The sequence below is a fragment of the Neomonachus schauinslandi genome, chromosome 5 (genome assembly GCF_002201575.2).
Source record: "Neomonachus schauinslandi chromosome 5, ASM220157v2, whole genome shotgun sequence".
Classification (NCBI taxonomy): Eukaryota; Metazoa; Chordata; class Mammalia; order Carnivora; family Phocidae; genus Neomonachus; species Neomonachus schauinslandi.
The window spans coordinates 94,789,605-94,815,465 of NC_058407.1; the positions used below are offsets into that span (position 1 = coordinate 94,789,605).

A 25,861-nucleotide genomic window follows, 5' to 3' on the forward strand; every position below is an offset into this window, starting at 1 on the left:
TGACCTTTCTACTCTGCTACTAGGAGTTCAACACTTTTTTTTTTTTTTAGATTCCATAGTGAGATCATGTGAAATTTGTCTTTCTGGTCTGGCTTATTTTACATAGATAATGTCCTCTAGTTTCATCTATGTTGTTGCAAATAGCAGGATTTCTTTATTTTTTAAAGGCTGAATAATTTTCCATTATATATATATATTCTCATATATACAGTGTATAAATATATATTTTCTTTATCCACAGACACTAAAGTCGTTTCTGTATTACGATTACTATGAATAATGCTGCAATGAACATGGCAGTGTGCGTATCTCTTCAAAAGAGTGATTTTGTTTCCTTTGGATATATAATCACAAGTGGGATTGCTGGCTCATACATTAGTTTCATTTTTAATGTTTTGAGGGGACTCCATACTGTTTTCTGTAGTGGCTATACTAATTTACATCCCCATTCATTTTGTTGTTTCCTTTGCTGTGCAAAAACTACTTAATCTCAGGTAGTCCCCCTTTATTTTTGCTTTTTTGTTTTCTTGTTTTTTGTGGGTGGGGGGGTTGGTTTTTTATTTTTTGTTAATATTTTATTTATTTGACAGAGAGACACAGTGGGAGAGGGAACACAAGCAGGGAGTGGGAGAGAGAGAAGCAGGCTTCCTGCAGAGCAGGGAGCCCAATGCAGGGCTCGATCCCAGGACCCTGGATCATGACCTGAGAAGGCAGACCCTTAACTGAGCCACCCAGGCGCCCCTATTGTTGTTTTAAATAGGCTCCATGCCCAGAGTGAAGCCCAACACAGGGCTTGAACTCATGACCCAGACATGAGGACTAGAGATCAGGACCTGAGATCAAGAGTCAGACAATTAACTGAGCTGCCCAGGCACCCCTATTGTTGCAGGGTTTCAGGATTCTTGCCTCACAGAGTCAAAGAATGAATCTCAAGGACAAAAGGGTGAAGTGAAGTGAAAATTTATTAAGTGAAGGTGAGAATAACAAGGAAAGAAAAGAGCTCTCTGGAGTGAGAGGGGTACCCAATGGGTGCCACTGAGGGCTTTGTGAATTTGTGAATATCATGTGTATATTTAGAACAAACAGCATAGACTTGTAACTATCATGAGAACAAGGTGTTCTTATAAGTATCATGTCTATTTCTCCCCATCTGGGATTTCTGTGAGCTTGGTTGTATCTACATCCACCCCCCCCACACACCACTACCCTAGTCATGTGGCCCCCTACCTAGCCTCACCTGTCCCTTACTATTTTTGCTTTTGTTACATGTGCTTTTAGTGTACATTCCAAAAAATCACTGTCAAGACCAAGTCAAGGAGCTTTTCCCCTATGTTTTCTACCAGGAGTTTTACAGTTTCCGGTCTTAGTTTTAAGTCTTTAATTTATTCCAGTTTTTTTTATATATGGTGTAAAAAAAGGGGGGGTCCAATTCTTTTGCATGTGGACATACAGTTTTCCCAACATCATTTATTTAAGAGACTATACCTTCCCAATTTTATATTTCTTTTTTAAGATTTTTGTTTATTTATTTGAGAGAGTGAGAGAGCGAGCACATTGGGGGGGGGGGTCAGAGGGAGAAGCAGACTCCCCACCAAGCAGGGAGCCCAATGCGGGACTCGATCCCGGGACTCCAGGATCATGACCTGAGCTGAAGGCAGCTGCCCAACCGAGCCACCCAGGCGCCCAGCCAATTGTATATTCTTGATGCCTTTGTCAGAAATTAGTTGAGTATATATATGTGGGTGATAGAACTGTTCTTCCTACCCTTTTTGTGTGGTTATGCTCAAGTTTTTCTGCCCCACTGTGTTGCTGATGCTTCTTAAGTAGACTCCGGAGATCTTTCAGAGCTATTCTCATTAGTAGATAGCTAATTCTTCTTCTTTGTGAGGGGACAGAAGCTGGCGTCTCCTACTCTGCCATCATGGTGATGCCACTCCTCTGAATCCATATTAATTAAATATATGCTTGAATAAATAAATGAGAGAGAAGTTATAAATCTTTCATACAGAGATTCCAAATAATATATGCAGGCACTCCCCCATCATGATATTCATTTAATTCTCCTCCTCTTGAGTGTTGGCAAGACTTAGTGACTCGCTTCCAAAGAATAACATATGGTTAGTGGAAAACAGTAACTTTACAGTAGAGAAATCTAGCAAACACAACATTTAACATATAAACAGAGTTAATCATGTAAACCAGTAATAAGTCATTAATATCATGTACCTCCAATATGATGCAATAAGAAAGATACCTAATTACTATGGTATATTTTACCAAAACCCATAATCTCAGTCTAAAGATTAAAAAAAAAAAAATCAGGTAACTAAATTGAGAAGCATTCTACTAAATATCTGACTAGTACTCTTTAACTATATCAAGGTTATGAAAAATAAGGAAATATTGAGGAACTACCACAGACCAGAGAAGATTCAGGAAATATAAATGCAAGGTGGTATCCTGGATTCGATCCTGGAACATAAAAAGAACATTAGTGAAAACCTGGTGAAATTCAAAGAAAACTTGCAGTTAGTTAATAATAGTAGAACAGTTATTAATTCTTAGTTTTGATTAAATGATTTCTTAATATGTTAACATTAGAAGAAATAGGGTGAAGGGTATGAAAAAATGCTATGTAGTACCTTTGAAACTCTTCTATAAGTCTGACGTTATTTCCAAATAAAAATTTTATTTAAAAAAGACAACATAGGGGTGCCTGGGTGGCTCAGTCATTAAGCGTCTGCCTTCAGCTCAGGTCATGATCCCAGGGTCCTGGGATCAAGCCCCGCCATCGGTCTCCCTGCTCTGCTGGAGCCTGCTTCGCCCTCCCCCACTTCCCCTGCTTGTGTCCCCTCTCTCGCTGTGTCTTTCTCTGTCAAATAAATAAATAAAATCTTAAAAAAAAAAAAAAAAGACAACATAATGCAGACTCCCTATAGTGTAATATATTTAATGTCCAACATACAATAAAAAAGTATTAGAATGCAAAGAAATAAGAAAATGTGAGCCACAGCCCAGAGAAAAGTAACTAACTAGAAAAGAAACTTAAGATGACATAGATGTTGGAATCAGCAAACAAGGACTTTAATAGCTATATAAATATGCTCAAAGACAAGAGGAAAATATTATCATAATGAATAAGAAGATGAAGAACCACAGCAGGGAAACAGAAACTATAAAAAAGAACCAAGTAAAATTCTTAATCAGAAAAGAATAATATCCATAATTTTAAAAAACTAAAAATTTTTTTAAATTTTAAAAATAAAAAACCCAACTGAATGGGATTAACAGCAAACTGGAGAGGATAGAAAAAAAGGTCAATGGAATGTGAAGATAGATTGCTAGAAATTATCCAATATAAAGAACAGAAAAAAATAAAGAGCCTCAGTGATCTGTAGGACAATATCAAGTGCTTAAAAGTGAGCCCCAGGGGCGCCTGAGTGGATCAGTTGTTTAAGCGACTGCCTTCGGCTCAAGTCATGATCCTGGAGTCCCGGGATCGAGTCCCACATCAGGCTCCCTGCTCAGCGGGGAGTCTGCCTCTCCCTCTGACTCTCCCCCTCTCATGCTCTCTATCACTGTCTCTCTCAATAAATAAATAAAAATCTTTAAAAAAATTAAAAATAAATTAAAAATAAAAAAGTGAAGCCCCAGGGGCGCCTGGGTGGCTCAGTCATTAAGCGACTGACTTCGGCTCAGGTCATGATCCCAGGGTCCTGGGACTGAGTCCCACACCGGGCTCCCTGCTCCGCGGGAAGCCTGCTTCTCCCTCTCCCACTCCCCCCTGCTTGTGTTCCTGCTCTTGCTATCTCTGTCTCTGTCAAATAAATAAATAAAATCTTAAAAAAAAAAAAAGTGAAGCCCCAGAAATGCTGGAGAAAAATAATGGAGCAGGAAAATAATTTGAAGAATTAATGATAAAGTACTTCCCAAATTTAATGCAAAATGTACAGATATGAGGTATTCAATGAACCCCATTCAAGATAAATATAAGGAAAATCACACCTAAGAACACCATAACAAAACTGCTTGAAAACCAAATAAAGAGAAAATACTGCAAGCAGACAGAGAAAAACAACATATTAACAGAGGGGAACAATGACATGAATGATTGCTGAATTCTCATCAGAAACCAAGGAGGGCGCCTGGGTGGGTCAGTTGATTGAGCAACTGCCTTCGGCTCAGGTCATGATCCCAGAGTCCCAGGATTGAGTCCTGCGTGGGACTCCCTGCTCAGCAGGGAGTCTGCTTCTCCCTCTGACCCTCCCCCATCTCATGCTCTCTCTCCCTCTCAAATATATAAAAAATTTTTTTTAAAAAAAGAAAGAAACCAAGAAGGAGAAAGACAATGGAATACCATTTTTTAAAAGGTAAAATAATAATACTATTGGTAGAGCCACTATGGAAAACAACATGGAGGTTCCTCAAAAAACTAAAAATAGAACTACCATATGATCCAGTAATTCCACTTCTGGGTATGTAGCTAAAGGAAATTAAATCACAGTATCAAAGAGGTATCTGCACCCCCTTATTCACTACAGCATTATTCACAATATTTAAGACATGGAAACAACCTACGTGCCCACCAGTGGATGAATGGATAAAGAAAATGTGGTATACAGATATAATGGAATATTATTAAGCCATAAAAATGAAGGAAATCCTGCCATCTGTGACAACATGGATGGACCTTGAAAGCATTATGCCAAGGGAAATAAGTCAGAGAAAAACAAATGCTACATGATCTCATTTATATGTAGAATCTAAAAAAAACCAAACTCATATTAACAGAACGGTGGTTGCCAGAGGCTGAGGGGTGGGACAAATGAGGAGACATCAGTCAAAATGTATAAACTTCGAGTTATAAGATGAGTAAGTTCTGGGGATGTAATGTACCACATACTGATTTCATGGTAACAATGCTATATTGTATACTTGAAATTTCCTAAAAATAAACGTTAAACATTTTTACCACACACACACACACAAAAGGTAATTATGTGAGGTGTTGGATGTAGTAACTGAATTTATGTGGTAATCATTTCACAATATATACATATATCAAATCATCACACTGTACACCTTAAATTTACACAATGTTATATGTCAATTTTATCTCAATAAATCTGGGGTGTGGGGTGAATGATAGATACTACCAATCCAGAATTCTATATCCAGCAAACACATCCACCAAAAATAAAGAGGAAGAAAAAAAAACTTTTATTTAAAGAAAACAGAATTGTCATTAGCAGTCCAGCACTCTACGAAATGCTAAAAGCAGCTTTTCATACTGAAAAGAAATGTCACAAGATGAAAACTTAGACCTACAAGACTGAAGAACAGAAATGTTAAATACATAGGAACATATAAAAGATTGTTTTTCTTAATTTCTTTAAAAAAAAGAACAAAGGAAAATAAAACACACAAGACAAACTATAAACAAATAGCAAAATGACAGACCTAGAGCCAACCATATCAATAACTGAATTCATCATAAATGGACTGCACACATCAAAAAATGGCAGAGATTGTAACACTAGGGGAAAAAAGCAAAAAATCAACAATATGCTGTGTATAACACATGCACTGTAGACATGATGACACAAAGAGATTAAAACAAAGTACAGAAAAAGACACATGCAAACAGTAACCAAAGAAACCTGAAGTGGTATATTAGTTTCTTATTATTGCTGTAACAAATACCATAAACACAGTGGCTTAAAACAATATACATTTATTCTTTCACAGTTCTGGGTGTCAAAAATTTAAAATGAAGACGTTAGAAGACTGCTTTCCTCTAGAAGCTTTAGAGAAGAATGCATTTCCTTTATTTGTCCTGCTTCTTTAAAAAAAAAAAAAAAGATAATTTATTTTAGAGAGAGAGGGAGGCAGGGAGGGCGTGAGTAGGGGGAGGAGCAAAGGGAGAGGGAAGGAGAGAATCTCAAGGAGACTCTCCTCATCACAGAGCCCGATGTGGGGCTTGATCTCACGACCCTGAGATCATGACCTGAGCCAAAATCAAGAGTCAGATGCTTAGCTGACTGAGCCACCTGAGTGCCCCAATTCTCCCTGCTTCTATAAGCTGCCTGAATTCCTCGGCTTGCAGCCCCTTCCTCCATTTCAAAGTGCATCACTGTTTCAATCATCATCTCTCTTTTTTCTAACTTTTACACTACTGCCTCACTGTGATTATGCTGGATCTACGTGGATAATTCAACATAATTTCCATTGCAAGATTCTTAATTTAATCATATCTACAAAGTTTCTTTTGCTACATAAAGAAATATATTCACAGGTTCCAGGGATTAAGACATAGACATCTTTGGAGGTGGGAGTGGGGGACATTTTTTAGCCTACCACAAGTAGTTCTACTGATATACAACAAAACTGACAAGTATAAAAGGTACATTTCATAGTTATATGAATCACAGCATCAAGTACACGTAACGACTGCAAATGAGTATGCACCTAATGATACAACTTCAAAACATATGAAGCAAAACCTCCCTGAATTAAAAAAAGAAATAAATCCATAATCACAGTTGAAAATTTAAACCCTTTTCTCAATAACTGATAAAACAATTAGACAAAAAAAAATCAGTAATGACACCAAACAACTACAGAATACACATACTTTTCAAGTATAAATGGAATGTTTACCAAGTAAATTACATATTGGATACAAGCTTTAATAAATTTCAGTATGTTACAATGTTACAATCTACTCTGTTCTACGAGCAGAGTAGAATTAGTAACAAGAAAAAAATCTAGAAAGTTCCTAAATATTTAAAAATTTTTAAAACACACTTATAATCATCAGAGAAATACAAATCAAAACACAATGAGATATTACCTCACACCTGTTAGAATGGCTACTTCTAAAAGTAGCCAGGGGCACCTGGGTACTTCAGCTCAAGTCATGATCTCAGAGTCCTGGGATCAAGCCCCACATCAGGCTCCCTGCTCAGCAGGGAGTCTGCTTTACCCTCGCCTCTCTTTCAAATAAACAAAATCTTTTTTTGAAGAATAGCCAAGGGCGCCTGGGTGGCTCAGTCGTTAAGCGTCTGCCTTTGGCTCAGGTCATGATCCCAGGGTCCTGGGATTGAGTCCCACATCAGGCTCCCTGCTCGGCAGGAAGCCTGCTTCTCGCTCTCCCACTCCCCCTGCTTGTGTTCCTGCTCTCGCTATCTCTCTCTCTGTCAAATAAATAAATAAAATCTTTAAAAAAAAAAATAGCCAAAAAAACAAGAAATAACAGTATTAGAGTACTGGAAAGGATGGGAGGAAAAGGGAACCCTGTGTACTATTGGTGGGAGTGAAACTGGTGCAGCCATTATGGAAAACAGTATGAAGATACCTTAAAATATAGAACTAACATATGATCCAACAATTCCACTCCTGGGTATGCAGCTGAAGAAAACAGAATCATTATCGTTTGTCTCTTTTATATAGAAATATATCTGCACTCTCACGTTCACTGCAGCTTTATATATATATTTTTAAAGATTTTATTTATTTGACACAGAGAGAGATAGCGAGAGAGGGAACACAAGCAGGGGGAGCAGGAGAGGGAGAAACAGGCTCCCCGCTGAGCAGGGAGCCTGATGCGGGGCTCGATCCCAGGACCCTGGGATCATGGCCTGAGCTGAAGGCAGACACTTAACGACTGAGCCACCTAGGCACCCCTCATTGCAGCATTATTCACAATGGCCAACACATGGAAACAAAGTATCTGCTGACAGATGAATGAATAAAGAAAATGTGGCATATATACATAATAGAATATTATTTAGCCATAACAAAAGAAAATCTTGTCATTGGTAACAACATCTTCCATCTATTCTTGAGAGAACTGTTAAGTGAAATAAGTCAGAGAAAAACAAATACTGTATGATCTCATTTATAAGTGGGATCTAAAAAACAAAAACAAAAAACAAAATCCTGAACTCATAGAGAAGAAATTGGTGGTTGCCAGATGTAGGGGTTGAGAGTAAAGTTAAAAGGTACAAACTTCCAATTATAAAATGAGTAAGTCATAGGGATGTAATGTACAGCATGGTGACTATAGTTAACAATACTGTATTATATATTTGAAAGCTGCTAAGAGAGTAGATCTTAAAAGTTCTCACCACAAGAAAGAAATTGGTAACGGCAGTGATGGATGCTGACTAAACAACTGTGGTAATCATTCTGAAATGTATGCATATATTAAATCATTACATGTACACTCAAAACTAAAACTTCTATGTCAATTATAGCTCAATTAAAAAAAAAAGCGTTAAGGGCACCTGGGTGGCTCAGTCCATTAGGCATCTGCCTTCAGCTCAGGTCATGATCACAGGGTCCTGGGATCAAGCCCTGCATCGATTCACCCTCCCCCCGCCACTCTCCCTGCTTGTGCTCTTTCTCTCTCAAACAAATAAATAAAATCTTAAAAAAAAAGAAGCGTTAGAGAGGTGAGAGGTGTTAAAAACCCACGGGACCAACCTGAGATTTTTTTCATTGATGTAATAATAAAGATAATTACAAAGAGGCAGAAAAAACAACAAAAAAATTCTGTTAGAATAATTAACACGACTTTCTGTATACCTAAAACCCACACACACATTCTAAATAATCCATGGGCCAAAGAAGAAATAATACACAAAATTAGAAATTATTTAAAAAACTAAGTAATTATGAAAATTTGTAGACCAGTAGCTTAAAGAGAATGTTAGAGCTTTAAGTGAATACAAAAGAAGAAAGATTTTAAATAAATAATCTGTTTCTAATTTAAGAAGAGACAAGAAGAACAAATTAAAAAGCAAAGCAAGCAGAAGGTCAGAAATTTTAAATCCTAAATCAATAAAATTTAAAAAACTAACCACAAGCAATAGAAAAATTAACAAATTTTTATTATATAATAAAATATAAAATAATAAAATATTATATATTATGTAATATATATAAATTAACAAAATAAAAAAATAAAAATTTGGTTATTTGATAAGATTGATAAACTTCTAACAAAACTTACCAAGAAACAAAGAGAGAAGACAAATTATGAATATCAAGAATGAAGTGAGTACATTACTACAGATTTTAAAGACATAAAAAGGATAATAAGGGAATATTATATCTGTATGCCAAAAATTTAACAATTTAGATAAAATAGAAAAATTCTTTGACAAACACTGCGTATTATTTAAGACTGGTGAATCACTAACCTCTACCTCTGAAACCAATAATGCATTATATGTTAATTGAATTTTTTAAAAAAGTCTGTAGGGAATATAAACAGATAACAATAGATTTTATAGGATAATGTCTCATAATGATAATTAATATTAACAAATGAAAATGTATTTGACTTTTAATTTTTTGTATTTATAAAGAGTCCAAATAAATGAAATGTATAGATAATTCCTAAAAAAAAAAAGAAAGAAAAACAATTTACCACTGACACAAGAAGAAACAGAAATTTTTAAATAGCTCTACTAAAGAAACTGAATTTCTTAATACAAACCTTCTCATTAAGAAAGCTTCATGCTCAGATGACCTCAGTAGCATATTCTATCAAACTTCAAGGAATAAATAACACAATTCCTTCAGAAAATAGAAAATGAAAATATACTCTCCAACTTTTTTTAGGCAGCCATCATAACTCTGATACAAAACTGACAAAGAACTACAAGGAAAAAAAAATTAGGGACGCCTGAGTGGCTCAGTGGGTTAAGCGTCTGCCTTTGGCTCAGGTCATGATCCCAGGGTCCTGGGATTGAGTCCTATGTAGGGGCTCCTTGCTCAGCGGGGAGCCTGCTTCTCCCTCTGCCTGCAGCTCCCCCTGCTTGTGCTCTCCCGTGCTCTCTCTCTCCCTGACAAATAAATAAATAAAATTAAAAAAAAAAATTAGCCTCCAACATTAATGAATATAGACATCAAGATCTTTGAAAAAGATCAGCAAATCAGAATCAGAAAAATGTAAGAGACAATTCATCATTACAAAGTGTGGTTTATCCCAGGAGCGAAGCAAGGATGTCTAATTTTATCATTTCTATGCAACACTGTAATGAAAATACTAGACAGGACTAGAAAGGGACATGAGGAAATATTCTTGGGTGATGAAAATCTACTAAAACTTGATTACAGGGTAGTTACAGTTATGATGCATTGTTAAGATTCACTGAATTGTATACTTAAGGGTCACGTATTTCATTATTTATAAATTTTCTCATCAAAAAAAATGAAACTTTAAACAAATACTGAACTCTAATTAGTATGCTTGCTTTACACAATGGTATGGTTTATCAGTTATAAATCTACTTCCTGTGTTTTCTTATGTGTGAACAAATGTATAAATATATTGAGTATAATGGGAGCCTGGTTTCTCACTCTTGAAAAAATACATAGATTTCCTAACTCTGCTAAGAGGCACTAAAGCAGTGACCCAAAAGTAGCAACAAACACACCTTGTAATCAGACCTTGGTTTCTCAACACCACTCTTCACTAAAAGGAACATGACTCCCTTGGAGAAATGACTGATTCTAGGGTAATTAAAATACAAGATAAACATGGAACATAGTAAAGAATTTGCTCAAAAAATGATGGGGACATGTCAAAATGACAAAGGGAGGCTCCCACTGGCAGTTCAACATCAACCCACAGCCTCCAGCAATTTATCTGTTTCCTCATCAGTGGGCTGCATGTTCCTGTGGCAGGAACTACACCCTCTTCACAGGTCTGAATCTCTACCTTGCGGCTGGGGAAGGGAGCACTTCCTTCAAGTTTCTAAGGTACTTCCTTGCTAACTCTTCTTCAGCCCAGAGGTGGTAGCTGCATTTTGTAGTTATTATTTCTGTGTAACTTCTGTATAACGTAGAGTCCTTGTTTACCCCCTCTTAGTACTTATTTTTTACTAGAAAACAAGTCTATATTAAACTTTTCCTTAAAATCACTGGTGTGGTATCTGTCTTCTAATTGGATCCTGACTGATACAAGGACACATCACTTCTCTTTTAGTCCTATCAAAATACCTAAATATAACCATGAGGAAGTATCAGACAAACCCAAAATGAGAGACATTCTACAAATTAAGTGACCTGTACTTTTCAAAATTTCAAGGACAAACAAGATAAAGAAAAATGACAACTGCAATGTGTGACTCCTGCTTGGCTTCTGTGGTTGGGGAATGGGAAATAATTATAAAGCATATTTACTGGGACGATTAATGAAATCTGTATATGGACCATGGATTAGGTAATTAATATTCTACCAATGTTACAGTTTCTAATTGTCATGATTATACTGTGGCAAGGTAAGAGAATGTCTTTATTCTTGGGAAATACAAATATACTTAACAGTAATGGGCAACTTTCAAATTGTTCAAAATAAACTAGTGCGTGAGTGCGTGTGTGTGTGTGTGTGTGTGTGTACGTACAGGAAGAGGGGAGACTAATAAAGCAAATGGGGCAACTTGTAAACCACTGGCAAATCCAGGTAAAGTGAATACAAGAGTTCTTTTTACTATTCTTGCATCTATTCTAAAAATGTTAAATTATATTAAAATTGAAAATTACCAAAAACAAAAAATATATTTAGTCCTTGAAATATGTTAAACATCTTAAAAGGAAAGCATCAATAAAAATTCAAAACTGGGGCGCCTGGGTGGCTCAGTCGTTAAGCGTCTGCCTTCGGCTCAGGGCATGATCCCAGGGTCCCGGAATCGAGTCCCACATCGGGCTCCCTGCTCGGCAGGAAGCCTGCTTCTCCCTCTCCCATTCCCCCTGCTTGTGTTCCTGCTCTCGCTATCTCTCTCTCTCTGTCAAATCAAATAAATAAAATCTTTAAAAAAATAAAAATTCAAAACTGAAATCGGGTTCAAGATAGCAAATTGAATACATGCATAACAGGATTAAGAAACTACCAAACAAATTTCAAAAGATCCCTGAGCAGATCAGAAATTGTAAACAGGTAGGATTTGACAGTGAAACCAGAGCAAAACCTGTAACACAAAACTCATACAGAAGGAAGCTGCTGAGAGGTTTAAAAAGCCATTCCCAACCAAGCTCCCAGCTCAGAGTTAACAAAAAAAGCAGATCCGGGAAAATTATCAAAGCAACGAACTGAAGGAAAAATTCAGGATACAGTAGTCTGCGCTACCCACAGTTTCACTTTCTATAATTTCAGTTACTCAAGGTCAACCACATCCTGGAAGCAGATGATCCTCTTCCTGACTTATCTGTCAATAGCAACCTAACGTTAAATCACAATACCTATGTCCTTCACCTCACTTCGTTTCATCATGTGGGCATATCATCCCACACCATCACAAGGGTGAGTACAGCACAGTTAGATATTTTGACAGCAACCATATTCACATGTTGTTATAATTGTTCTATTTTATTATCATTGTTGTTAATTTTACTGTGCCTCACTTATAAATTAAGCTTTATCATAGATTATGTGTAAGAAAAATATATAGTATATATAGAGTTCAGTACTGTTCGTGGTTTCTTTTTTTTTTTAAAGATTAGTTATTTATTTGACAGAGAGAGACAGCTAGAGAGGGAACACAAGCAGGGGGAGCGGGAGAGGGAGAAGCAGGCTCCTGGCCTAGCAGGGGGCCCGATGCGGGGCTCGATCCCAGGACCCTGGGATCATGACCTGAGCCAAAGACAGACGCTTAACAACTGAGCCACCCAGCGCCCCCTGTTCGTGGTTTCTAAGGGTCTTGGAATATATCCCCCGTGAACGAAAGGGGGGGGGGGAGACTAGATCTTTCAAGCACCTTCCCCTCCTCTGCTTATACTAAACAGGAGGGATCCTCAGCATTTGATTTTAGAACAAAAGTCACAGAACTGCTTTCCAAACAAAGTGAGCAACTGTATTTGCGGAAGGGGGTGTGGGTACAATGTGGAGAGTGTCCTTATTAATGATATGGCTAGAGAGACGCAGAGCAGAAAGGCAAAAAAAACCCTGCTAATTTCAGTTTTTGTCCCTGGCACAGAGTTTCCACAATGGGCACTAAAGGCTGAAAAGCAGGGAAGTAACCCAGGTTATTTGTAAGTGGATGGAAAGGGAAGTCTCTCCCTCCTTCTCACTCCTACTACATAAGATAAATTAGTTATTCATCCTACTCAACTGCATTGCTGGACCTTTCACCACTTCCAACATGCACCCTACCTTCCCTCCAGCCCAATGCTACTCTAGGCAATGACCAAGAAGCAACATTTCTGAAGTTAAAATTTGAATTCACCAACAAATGAACATCAATTCTAGAATGAAAGCTCTTTGTGAAAGGGATTTTTGTCTTTTTTTCCTCTGATGCATCCCCCAAAATCTGCAACAGTGTAATTGTTCAGTAAATATTTGTTGAATGAGTTGATAAAAGCAATTCAATAGAAATAACTTAAATACCTGACTCTAATGGAATTGCTTAAGGAGCAATCCATACATCTAAATACTGTGCAACCGTTAAAAAGTTTATTTGTAAAGTTAGTGATACGGAGAAGTATCTGATGACATTAAATGTTTTTTAAAAGGAAATGGATAGGGGCACCTGTGTGGCTCAGTCAGTTGGGCATCTGCCTTCACTGGGGTCATGATCTCAGGGTCCTGGGATCCAGCCCCACATCAGGCTCTCTGCTCTGAGGAGAGCCTGCTTCTCCCTCTCCCTCTGTGCTCTCTCTCTCAAATAAATAAATAAAATCTTAAAAAAAAAAAAAGGAAATGGGTAACATATTCCTGAAGGAAATACACAACCTCTCGGTGGGTTTTGGATTTTTGTTTTGCGTTCTCTGTATTTTCTGATTACAAATTATTCTTATTATTAGAAAGAAACTCGCCTTTTTTTTTTTCCTTGAGAACACATTCAAACCCAACCCAGACATGGTAACTACCTTGGCTGAATTGAATGTACCAATTAATAAACAAATGCAGGATCCTATACCGTAAGCATCAAGTATTGCTTGAGAGCTTGGACTCTGAAGACTACGTTCTTATATAACTTACACCTAAATTAGGGAACCTGAATACTGACAACGAAACTTAATAGCTGTGGGACCCAGAGTAAGTTACTTAGCCACCATCAGCTTTAAAATTCAAGGTTAGTGTCAAGATTAAATAAATCAATACTCATTTAAAGCGCTTAAAACAGTGCCGGCACCACAGAACTATGCACGTATTAGCTTCTGTTATTACTGGACTCAAAACACTGTACTAGCTCTGGTGAGAGGGACAAATCAAAATCCAGTCCCTACCCGCGAAGAGAGGGGGGACACACACAAAAGCAACATAGGAGTCAAAGCAGAATGAAATCGGGCTAAAACCAGGCAGAGGCAACAAGCGGGCAGTTAGGGAAGAGTTAATCCAGAAAATCACAGGAGCAAAAGTACTTGAACCAAGTTCCAGGAACGCGCAGGACTTCAGCAAGCGACGAATTAAGACTGACCTGAGGGAAACCGCAAAGGATCTTGGCAAAGGCAGAAAAACCTAAAAGTGAATTGCTCTTTCCCCAGGACACCAGAAATGCGGACAGGATGGAGTGAACAGAATTGGTTACAGAGTGCTCATCACGCAAAATGCCACGAAACCTCTGGTGAACAGAGCTGGTTGCAGTGTTTTACGCAAAATGACCGGAATGACAAGGTTAACGAAAACAGTATCGGTAACAAAGACCCCAAGGTACTAAACTGTAGAAAGGAAATAAAGAACAAAGGTGTCGTTAAGAAAGCCCGGACTACCGGGCCCAATCGCTGTCCACTATCCTCTAGGTGCCGCTGACCCTGGAGACAACGCGACTCGGGGCCGGCAGACGGCGAAACAGCGCCTCTCGCAGTCGGCAAACGAGCTGGGGAAGTACGGAGAGGAAGAGACCTGGGGTGAGAACTACAGCTCCCACTGAGGCCTGGGCCGAGGTCCTCTTTCCACATTTCCGCTTCCGCCGCCCGCCCTCGCGCACCCTCTTCAGGGGGACCTACCGGGGAGCGGGCCGGGCGCGTGATTGCGCGTGACCCCGCGTGACCGCGCGTGACTCCGCGAGCGGAGAAGCTCGGGGACGGGACTCTGGGACCCCATTGGTAGAAAAGGCGAACCGAAAAGGTGGAACTCAACTTGAAAATCTCGATAGTGATTGGAGTTGATAGAATAGGGGCGGAGCTACATGGCCAGGACCCTGGCCAATCAGCGTCTGGGATCGGCCAGGAGACCGGGAAGGGGAAAGGGGCGAAATGGTTCTTCGGTCACATGCCGCGGGGTCTAGTGGGAGGAGCAGTTGCCCAGAGGACGCCTGGTGCTTCCTGTTTCCGGTTCCCGGAGTGGAGCACAACGAGGCGCATTGGGGAACCTTTAACACGAGTTCTGGGTCCGGGGTCTGCGGCTGGCCCCTCGCTGGCCCAGTGTCCCAGCCCCAGACAGGTATTCAGCCGGGGATTCTGCGCCTTGGCTACTCCCTTTGCCCGTGACACGTGAGTATGAGGGCCGTGGAGGAGGAGGGGAGCTGGAGAACGCTCACACCTCGGTGTCCGTAACAGGGGCTGGGATCTCTAAGTCTCCTTTGGCCAGGGTTCGAGCCAAAATTCCAGCTAAGGAGCCTTAGGGCAGAATGGAGGCGGAGGCGTGAGGGCGGGGAGTTAGAGTCCCGAAGGGAGTGAGGGAAGAAAAGACCTACCAAGACTGGAGAGGGAATCGACGTGTGTTTGGAAGGCAGAGAAAGGAAGGACCCTGGGTATGGAGTCGTTTGAGGTGTTACTGGATACCCGTAGAGGGAATTTTGGCCTGCATCGTGCAGGAAGGCATAGTGGCATCATTTGGAGAGGATACGGCTCTAGGCAGTTGGAAAGTCAGGAGATGAGACGGAATGAGAATTTCTAGAACCCTGGGAGAAGTTTGAAGGGGTTGCGTGTATAGTATGGAGTAGCTACTAGAGAGCTTATCTAGTGTTTTCTTTTTGTGGGGAGCTTCCGCCCATGGGACCTAGAGCTACTTCTCTAAGGCTTTTCAGCACTGGGTCGTTTAGCTAGTTAGGGCTGGTCTAAAAGGGTAGGCTGCTGGAGACAGGAGATAAGAGCCGCTACCTCAGGAATGAGCCAGAGAGCGGAAAGTAGAAATTCCACTGAAAAATGGAAAATGCTCATGGCTAGTCTTGAGGGGTGGTAAAGAGTGGTACAGACGCCCAGTGATGTGAACTGCTTCCCGATTCCTGGCTTAGTCATGGGTCATCCCATTGAAGAGAATTGTTTGGCATTACCAAAATAGATCTGTCCTAGAACAAGAAAATTGAAGGGGATTTTTCAAAATCTTAAAGTCCTGCCCTTTATTTCCAAAATATCTAGACAAACTATTGCACCTTGAGGATGTAATTGTAGCACATTAAAAGGGAACTACACAGCCCTTGGATCTCATACTCTCCCTAATAAATTTTTGCACCCGTGTATTTATCAGAAATTTTCCAGAAAATAGCTTTATGCCATGAATTCTCCAACTTGCTGCACCAACTTCATACATGTTTAATACTTGTATGACCTAGGGCAAATAATGTAACGTCTATAAGCATCAGTGTCCTCATCTGTAAAATGAGAGAAATTATACCTACTTTTCTGGGCTGTGAAGATTAACATAATAGATAAAGCACTTCGAGCATTTGCCACTGAATCAAAAAGAAGTAGCTCAAAACCGACAAACCTTAAGCAGAAAAGAGAAGAGTATAAGTTGATTCTCATCCTAACTTCTTGAACCTATAAGCAAATGAAAGATGGTTCAGCTCCACTAATGTAGACTGCAGGGTGTTTAACCCTTTATCCTATCCCAGTTTTGTAAGATTCTTTGTTCTAATTTGGGGAAAGAAATCATCAACTGTTAACAAATAAGGAGCTAACTTTGAGGCCATACAACACAGCCTTCTGTGTGAGCATCCCCTCCAGAAAACTGGTCCTGGGGAAAAGAAAAAAAAAAGCTTGAGAATCTAGAATGTTGAAATTTTAAATTAGATCCTGAGAGAATATAAAGAATATGGCATGTTAAATCAATCTAATAAAAATCTCTTAATACTTTTTTAGGAACGCAGCTGGTCACGTAGTGTGTTGAGCAATGAGTTAATTTAGGGAAGGTAGGAGTTTGAGGTTTGAGTTCTTTATTCCACCTCCTATTCAGTGAACTGTGTGAGGAGTCACTTCCCCCCTGCTTTGTCAAAAAGAAAGCAAGGCTTTGGCTGCCTCCTCTTGAGCCCCCAAAAATTAATGTGAAAGGGGATACACATGTAGTGGTTAAGTGTAGACCATGAGCTCTGGAGCCAGATTTTCTGGGTCACTCCACTGGCTGTGTCTCAGTTTTCTCACCTGTAAAATAAGGACAGTAATTGTATTTACTGCATAGCGTTTTTGTAAGGATTAATTAGTTAATGCATGTTAAGTGCTTTTAAGAGTAAAAGGCAAGCACTCAATATTAAGTTTCCTATTAGTGCTTTAAATGTGTTTATGGGGGGCCTCAGATTTTGTGACTGGCGATAATTATTCTGTGGACTTCATTAATACTACTATAGTGGGTTGATTTTGGAAATACACAAAGTTGAGGCGCCTGGTGGCTCAGTCGGTTAAGTGTCTGCCTTTCGGCTCAGGTCATAATCCCTGCATCCTGGGATCGGCAGTGGAGGGCTCACTGCTCAATGGGGAGTCTGCTTCTCCCTTTCCCACTCCCCCTGCTTGTGTTCCCTCTCTCGCTGTGTCTCTCTCTCTCAAATAAATAAATAAAATCTTAAAAAAAGAAAGAAAGAAATACACAAAGTCAGGGAGACAACTTCCCAAGCATTTGTTGCCCTAGTGGAGTGTAGAAAACAGAAGGTCAAGTGTAAGTTTGTTTAGGGGAGTAGAGAGAATTCAGTCAGAGCTCAGAGCTTCCATTTTCCTATTTTTAAACTTACTAGTACCCATCAAACTCTGCCTAGTTTTATATTCTAGAAATGCACGGGAGTTGATGAAACAGCCTGAAAAAGAATTAGAGGATTTTAAAGAGTATTAACCAAAGTCCAGGCTTGTAGTCTGGAAGCATGTTATTACAAGTGAGAAAAGTTTGGAAGAATTAAATCTGTGTATGATAACAGTGACACTGTTAGGAAATTAACAAGTAGCAATGGCCTGGGGGATCATTAACTAATGGACATTAGAGTGAAGTCTTTTGCAAGGGTAAATCAATATGTCCTGGGTGTGAGGATGGATTAGAGAAAAGAAAATGAGTTTGGGAAGTGGAACCATGTGTTTCCATTCCTAGAGCAGTACAAGGAGCAGGTGAATTGGAAAGTGACTTAGTGATTCCCAAGAATTGTTACCAGTTCTGAGTGTACAAAGACAGCTCTGCTTACTGGAAATTGAGAAACTCTTAAGATTTGTGACATGTAGAGCCTGAGGTGGGTTTTGGAAGACGTCTTCACTCACTTTGACCTAGTGAATTTTCTTCTTCCTATAATTTAAATGATTGAATGTGTTTTCAGAGATGAGCCATTAAAGTAGATAAATGTCAACTGTTAGGTGCTATGGCTGTGTTTATCTCTAGTCATCTTTCCTATGGTGAATATGAACAAAGACTGTTGGATGCTCCTGACTATTGATAGGAGAAGTTAGGATCCAGAGTACTGAAGTCCCTCTCCCTATCTTACATCTTTCTCAATAACTTTCAACTAGACTTTATCAAGTATTATAATTTCATTGTTATCTTAGGGAGGACCGCAGGTTGAGGCAGTTTTTATGAACTAGTATTAAACTTTATGAGATACTGCAGTCTGACTTTTCACAAAACAGTAAAGATGCTTGCACTCTCTGTCTCAAAATAAATAAGTAAATCTTTAAAAATAAATAAAAAGAAAAAGAGAAACCTAAAGATTATGAATCCTATTCTGAATATTAAAGAACGGGGGAAAAATAATGGGTGAAAGCTAAAAGCTTGAAATAGACACAAGAAAATAAAACCCAAATTCGTGATGAGGAAAACTGACTAGTGTAAAATAAGTGATGGATGGAAGATAAAACTGTAAAGATGACACATTCGTGTGCTTTATCTCTTTCCCCCCTCTCCTGATCTTCTGCTGCTTCCTCAACACCCACACCCCCTCTCCCAAAAGGATGTTCCCCTTCTGCAGCTGCTGGAGGACTGGACTGCTCCTGCCACTGCTCCTAGCTGTGGTAGTAAGAGAATCCTGGCAGACAGAAGAAAAAACCTGCGATCTGGTGGGAGAAAAAGGTCGAGAGTCCGAGAAAGAGTTGGCTCTACTGAAGAGGCTGCAACCACTGTATAACAAAAGGTAGATGAGAAGAGCTTTGAAGGGCTTGAGAAAATAACTTTGTTAAAGAATCTTTTCCTCCAGGGCGCCTGGCTGGCTCAGTTGGTGGAGCATGCAACTCTTGATGTTGGGGTTGTAAGTTCGAGTCCCACATTGGGTAGAGACACTTTTAAAACAAATAAAATCTTGGGGCCCCTGGGTGGCTCAGTCATTAGCGTCTGCCTTTGGCTCAGGTCATGATCCCGGTTCCTGGGATCGAGCCCCACGTTGGGCTCCCTGCTCCACGGGAAGCCTGCTTCTCCCTCTCCCACTCCCCCTGCTTGTGTTCCCTCTCTCGCTGTGTCTCTCTGTTTAATAAAATCTTTTAAATAAATAAATAAAATGTTAAAAAAAAATTTTCTTTTCCTCCACTTACTGACTTTATTTTAGTATTACTACTCTATGTGGAGGGAATACATGTATAATAACCTCCTCTGGGAGACGATTCTAATCTGAACTTCAGTAATACTGGCCTTATTTGGCCATAGTATCTTCATTTTTTTTTTTTTTTTTTTTTTTTAAGTAGGCTCCATGCCCAGCGTGGAGTCCAATGTAGGGCTAGAATCCACAACCCTGAGGTCAAGACCTGAGATTAGATCAAGTCGGACGCCTAACCTACTGAGCCACCCAGGCACCCCTACTTTTTTTTTATGCTATAGAGCAAATTCTCAACCCAGTTTTTAGTAGCAATGTGCAATTCTCTTATGCAGAAGAGTAACTGTTTTCAAGACTGGATCCAGGAGACCACCTTGTAGGAATTAAAAAGCATTATTTGGTACTTCCATATAATAGGACTTTAGAAGTATCAGATAAACATTGAGGCCTATATACATCATAAGTGTCAGGAATCTTCGGGTATATAAATCTGAAGATAATCTTCAAAGAACAAGGGACCATGGGATATTTCCCATGAACATAGATCCTTATTCACAGGGAAATAGCAACTGACACTTCAGCATGGTCTAGAACAGGTATTCTAGAATATCTAGCTGTCTTGGATGTTGTTTTAATCAGTCATCATCAATAGTTAAGATTGTCTCATTCAACAAATAAACTATTCACTATTACATGGATATCTCATGATCAACAAATATTATTCACTAGTACATTTAGTTGTGACATCAGATAAATAAATTGATCACACTTGGGGGAGGGGGGGCAGCTTAAAGGAAGAGAGGCTGCTTGTCCTAGGCTGATAGCCAGTAATTCTTGCTTTGTTCTCCTCACTTCTCCTTACAGCTTTGAGAGCACTGTGGGCCAGGGCCCAGACACATACATCTACATGTTCAGGGTGTGCCGGGAAGCTGGCAACCGCACCTCTGGGGCAGGCCTGGTGCAGATCAACAAAAGTAACGGGAAGGAGACAGTGGTAGGGAGACTCAACGAGACTCACATCTTCAATGGAAGTAAGACTCTCCCTGTTGATTAATTGATCCCATGTCAATTCCTCTGACAGTCCTGTGTCAGCCTTTTCCATTCTCTTTTGAGTATCGTATGGTACATGTGCTTCAGCTCACCTGAGACTAACACAGCTCCTCTGGAGCATGGCTCAGGACCTTTATGTGTTTGTTTTAAAGTTAATGAAAAGCTCATGCATAAAGAAGAATCTAGCTGGGATTCTGTAGCTTCATGTGTTTTTCACACCAGACTTGAACATACCAACAACGACCATTTCTCATCGAATTAGTCCAGTTTTGCCAGTTACATTTTCAGACATTAAGCTTTTTTGCAAACCAGTCTACAAAAACTTCCCCAACCAACTTGTGCTATGGTGATTAGGTTTCTCAAAAGTCATAAAATCATATTGCTGGAAAGAACTATGAGCAGCTGTGGTCTGATTCCCTCCCTTAAGCAGATAACTGTATTTTCCAGTGCAAATATTTGTTCATATCAATAATATAATGAAAAATAACATCAAGAGTTTGGGGGTAGGGATTGGAAGACTGGATTTTTTACCCAGCTCATGTTTACTTGTCCTGTGACTTTGAAAAATCATTTCATCTTCTTGTGTTTCTTCATATGCAAGATTAGAAGAATTTTTACCTTATTCACCTCACGTGATTGATAAATCAAAGGATATTTTGCAAAAGAAAGTTGAATGCCATAAATACTAAAGAAGAAATGGCTCCTGATCTTAAAAATCATCCACATTGCATTTATCTGTGGCTCATTTTAAATCTTAGGTTTTGCTCTGCCACCTAAGAATTTTATGGAACCTCTTCTGAAGTTAGCAGATGTTCAGAAAATGTGAACCCGTGTCAGAGTATGGGTCCTAATTGTTTTTGTACTATCAGTTGCCTGCCTTTAATGTGGAAAATTAGGATTATTCTTATATGAATATCTGATTCTTAGTTGTCTTAAGGGAACACAGAGCTGTTACAAAGAAGCAGGATTTAGCTTGGTATTTCTGTTCTACAGAGCTCATATTGATACTGGTTATTTTAATTAAGACCAATTTCATTGAACTCCTCAGTGCCGTTCTACCATTGTACCCAGGCCTGCCTCTGCTTTTCCCCCACCCCAAAGCAACATTTCCCTTGTCCCTCCTCAGGTAATTGGATCATGCTGATCTATAAAGGGGGTGACGAATATGACAGTCACTGTGGCATGGAGCAGCGTCGTGCAGTGGTGATGATCTCCTGCAATCGACACACGCTAGCGGTGAGGCGTCCTGGGGCACACGAGCCTAGAGAACAGATGACAGGACTGGCCTGAGGTGGGAGAGAATTTCCAGAGGGGACAAGATACAGCGGGATGGATAGGAGAAAACTAGAAGTTCAGTTTTTCCTTGTGTCACAGGCACCCGTCTTCCATCATACGTGGAAAATAAGTTATTGAACCAAGAGAAAGCAAATGCTTTTTTAGCTTGTGGGTTTTTTCTTTTCTAAGTAAGGGTCAAAAGGAAACAGTTTACCACATAAGCATTGTGTTCTGTCCTTCATCAGGGCAATTTTAACCCTGTGTCTGAGGAGCGAGGCAAAGTTCAAGATTGTTTCTACCTCTTTGAGATGGATAGCAGCCTGGCCTGTTCCCCAGAGATCTCCCACCTCAGTGTGGGTTCTATCTTATTAGTCACGTGAGTGCTTTTTCCCTTATCAATCCAAAACCTTCCTTTTTTATTTTTTCCTTAAACTCAATTACTTGGTGATATTTCGACACAAATTCTGCGTGTTCGTGTGTGTGCACGCACTATACCATAATTGGAGGTGGGAAACTTTGTGAAAATCCTCTTTAAACTCTTGACTATGCAGGCTTAAAAAAAATTAGATCTAATGTTTCACCCCTGATAAATATTTGCATTTGGAAATGCTTCATATTCCATACTGGAGGACTGGACAGTTTTTAATACTATCCCATTAGATTATAATAACTTTTGGAGAAATGGAACTATACAGCTAATAGTACCTATTGGCTCTAAGAGTCACACACTAGGTCTTATTTTTGTCTGAGCCTTTGCTTTTAGTGCTCTAATTGCTTTTCTAAAGAAGGTACCCTCCTGCTTTGGTTTTTTTTTTTCCCCCCATTTTTATAGAATATAGACTGGGAAACCACTAATGAATATAAAGATTATCTTTATTATCAGAGTTTTACTATTCCTTGGTTTTTAAGTAGAGATGTTTTTCTTCCTCATAGGTTTGCATCACTGGTTGCGGTCTATATCATCGGGGGGTTCCTATACCAGCGATTGGTGGTGGGAGCCAAGGGAATGGAGCAGTTTCCCCACTTAGCCTTCTGGCAAGATCTTGGCAACCTGGTAGCAGTAAGTAATAGGATTGCTGGCTGAGTCTGTAGCCTGCGGGCAAGGTTGAATGACCAACCATCCTGGTTTACCCAGACTGAGGGATTTCCAAGGACATAGGACTTTGGTGCTAAACCCACAGAAGTCCCAGCAAACCAAGTACAAAGTACTTGTGGGCCCTGGTACAAAGTAACATCTTGGTGTCTGGCATTGCTAAAGACTTGGCTGGAAGAGCAACACTGTTGCTTAAATTGAGGAATATGATAAAGCTATTAAATAGGGTCCTGGATGGGGAGAAAGAAAGACCTAATTAGAATTTTTCTCCCATTAGGCCTAAATTCAATTTAGGCTGATCCTTAGAGCTTCTGGATTTTCTCTTCATCTTCCTTGAAGAAACCTAGTTCTTGTCATATTCTTAGACCATAGGTACATTTTGTCTCACCCTCGAAGTTGGTTATTCCAATTTATCATTTCCTTCCTTTGCTTCTCTCTGCAGGATGGTTGTGACTTTGTGTGCCGTTCTAAACCCCGAAATGTGCCTGCTGCATATCGTGGTGTGGGGGACGATCAGCTGGGGGAGGAGTCAGAAGAAAGGGATGATCATTTATTACCAATGTGATTGCACTTTAAATGCCCAGCTGCTGCTTCAGTCCCCCAAACCAAAGCATACTCAGCCAGATTTCTTAAGCAGTCTCCACTCCAGTCTCTCATCCCACCCTTAACATTGCTCTTGCTTTCCAGTTTGCTTTTGATTTGTATTCTCTTCTCACTAGTAGAAATGCCTTCCTTTTGTTCCCTATTTTGTTTTTCCTCTAGAGAGTACAGTTGTAGGACAGAGACAAAATAGGGCCTGTGCAGAAGAGGCTATTATACTATCTCTTGGTATCAAAGGTACAAGTAGGATAGTTTGAGTGAGCAAAAAAGTGTGGCAGGCTCCTTTTTAAAACACATTTTCACAAGTTTTTGAGACACTGGATTTCTTTAATTAAAAAAAAAAAAAGGTAAAGCAACATTATTTATACAAGGTTTGATTGCTTTCATGCTGTTACTCTGTACCCTACAGTAGTCTCCATGAGAATCTGGATGTAATTTCTTGCTGCTTGTAACTACTCTGTGGTGATTACTTGGTTGCATTCCAAGTATTGCCATTTGGTCTGAGCCTGGAGATGTTGCAGACTTGCTTCTCCCACCTCTGGGATTAGGATGGGGAAAATGTTTTAATTTCCCACTTAGAGGATTATAAAATACCATCACATCAGTTGTTGGCATTGGAGTGACCTTATAGCCGGAACTGGGCCCTGGATTGTGGGCTCGTGGTCATTGGTCCATATGTGGCCAAAATGCCTTATCCAGAAGTCTAGTCCATTGGAAAGGGAAAGTGAATTGGACCTCCTGTGCTACAGGTGTTCCAGAAAAGGAAGTCTGTTTACCTGTAGTGGGATCTCCTCGATGGCTTTCTTCTCCCACTTGCAGTAAAAGCTGGCAGAGCTTTTCTTCTAAGCTGTTCCCCCACCCGTATTTCTAAATGTGTTGCACTTTCTTGACAGGCATGTCGACTTCTCCCCGCTCCCCTCCCCCAATCTTCTGGAAAGGGAATGAAAGCAGAGTTGGGACATCTAGGGCTTTGCCATCCTGTGCTCTGGGTGTGGAATGCTGCTGTACCTGTCCCTTCTGGCTCAGGGAAGTATCTTGCCCACAACAGTTTCTGTGGGGAAAGGTTTTGAATCCTCTGATGCTTCCACTTTTTTGTTTAGACCATGTGCCCAGAAGCCTGGCGGCCCGATCTTTCTGTAATAGTGAACCTGGGCCATTGAAGAGTAACATGGCTCCACTGGACACAAGAGGATGGAATCAGTAGGCAGGGGCTTTTTAAATAGCCTTTAGGGAAGAAAATGAAATTATTTCATCTTTGGACTTTTAAATACTATTGGAATGATTTTTTTTTTCTTCTTTTCTAAACAGGGAAAATAATGTTATAAAAACATCTTTTTTGTTATTTGTTTGCATCCCTCCCCCAGTTTTAAAAATGCAAAACAAACAAAAAAAAATACATTTTTTTGTATAAAAACACGTAAAAGATTAAAAAAACAAACAAGTTGCCCTAGTCTTTTGTATGAAAGAAGAGGACAGAGACACTGGAATGGAGTAAGAGACAACTGAGACCAATTTTTATCCTTTTACTGAGGAGGAAAAAAATATTTAATATTTTTGTTGTATAAGGAATAGCGCCTAAGGCAGGTACTTATACTCCTGACCTCAGCCCCACACACTCTCGTTTTAATAAAGCTATAGGACAGAGCAGAGCTGAATTGAAAAGAAAGGCAGGGTAGGAGACACAACAGGGAAACTGAAGGGAGCAGGGGGATGCGGAAAGAATGACAGCCACATATGTGCCACACACCTTTTAGCCCCTGCAGCAAATCAGAATGACACCAGCCAAGTCTCTGCACCAGCGACTGACTCTGCCATGGATGCAGGAGAAGACGTTCAGTACTAAGGGAGCGACAACAAAGAAAACTCTGGGCCACAGCCGCAGTTGGGCAATCCAGAGGGAAGAGAGGGAGTACCAGATGTCACTAAACTTGTGTCACACAAGCTAGAAGAACCCTACCTCTCCCGTTGTGGAGGCACACCTACGTCCCACCCACTTCCTTACCTTACCATACTGTCTACTCCTCCTCTTGGAGAACTGAGACCCTGGCTAGATACTCCACTCCAGGATAAGGCTGAGCAGTCCTAGTTCTCTAGACTGCCTCTTTTATAAAGATTAGATTAGGGTAGGTGAGAAAAGTGAGAACTGTAATGATTTTAAAAAATAAGGTAGAACCAGAGAAAA

General features: G+C 39.8%; 1 protein-coding gene across 1 annotated transcript; it reads left to right on the forward strand.

Moving 5' to 3' along the window:
* Positions 1–15,210: 15,210 nt before the first annotated feature.
* M6PR (mannose-6-phosphate receptor, cation dependent) lies at positions 15,211–25,195 on the forward strand. Its single transcript, XM_021690750.2, has 7 exons — positions 15,211–15,444; positions 19,089–19,268; positions 20,526–20,692; positions 21,838–21,947; positions 22,232–22,362; positions 22,920–23,046; positions 23,522–25,195. The coding sequence occupies exons 1-7, from the start codon at positions 15,224–15,226 to the stop codon at positions 23,642–23,644; spliced, it is 1,059 nt and encodes a 352-aa protein (XP_021546425.1). The 5' UTR covers positions 15,211–15,223; the 3' UTR covers positions 23,645–25,195.
* Positions 25,196–25,861: the final 666 nt, after the last annotated feature.

What these genes read in the sequence shown, in the direction of transcription:
- M6PR (XM_021690750.2), top strand. Translation starts at nt 15,224, where the DNA reads ATGCCGCGGGGTCTAGTGGGAGGAGCAGTTGCCCAGAGGACGCCTGGT. An exon ending in ACTCCCTTTGCCCGTGACAC is followed by an intron (nt 15,445 to 19,088) that starts GTGAGTATGAGG and finishes CTCTCCCAAAAG; the next exon opens with GATGTTCCCCTTCTGCAGCT. An exon ending in CAACCACTGTATAACAAAAG is followed by an intron (nt 19,269 to 20,525) that starts GTAGATGAGAAG and finishes TTCTCCTTACAG; the next exon opens with CTTTGAGAGCACTGTGGGCC.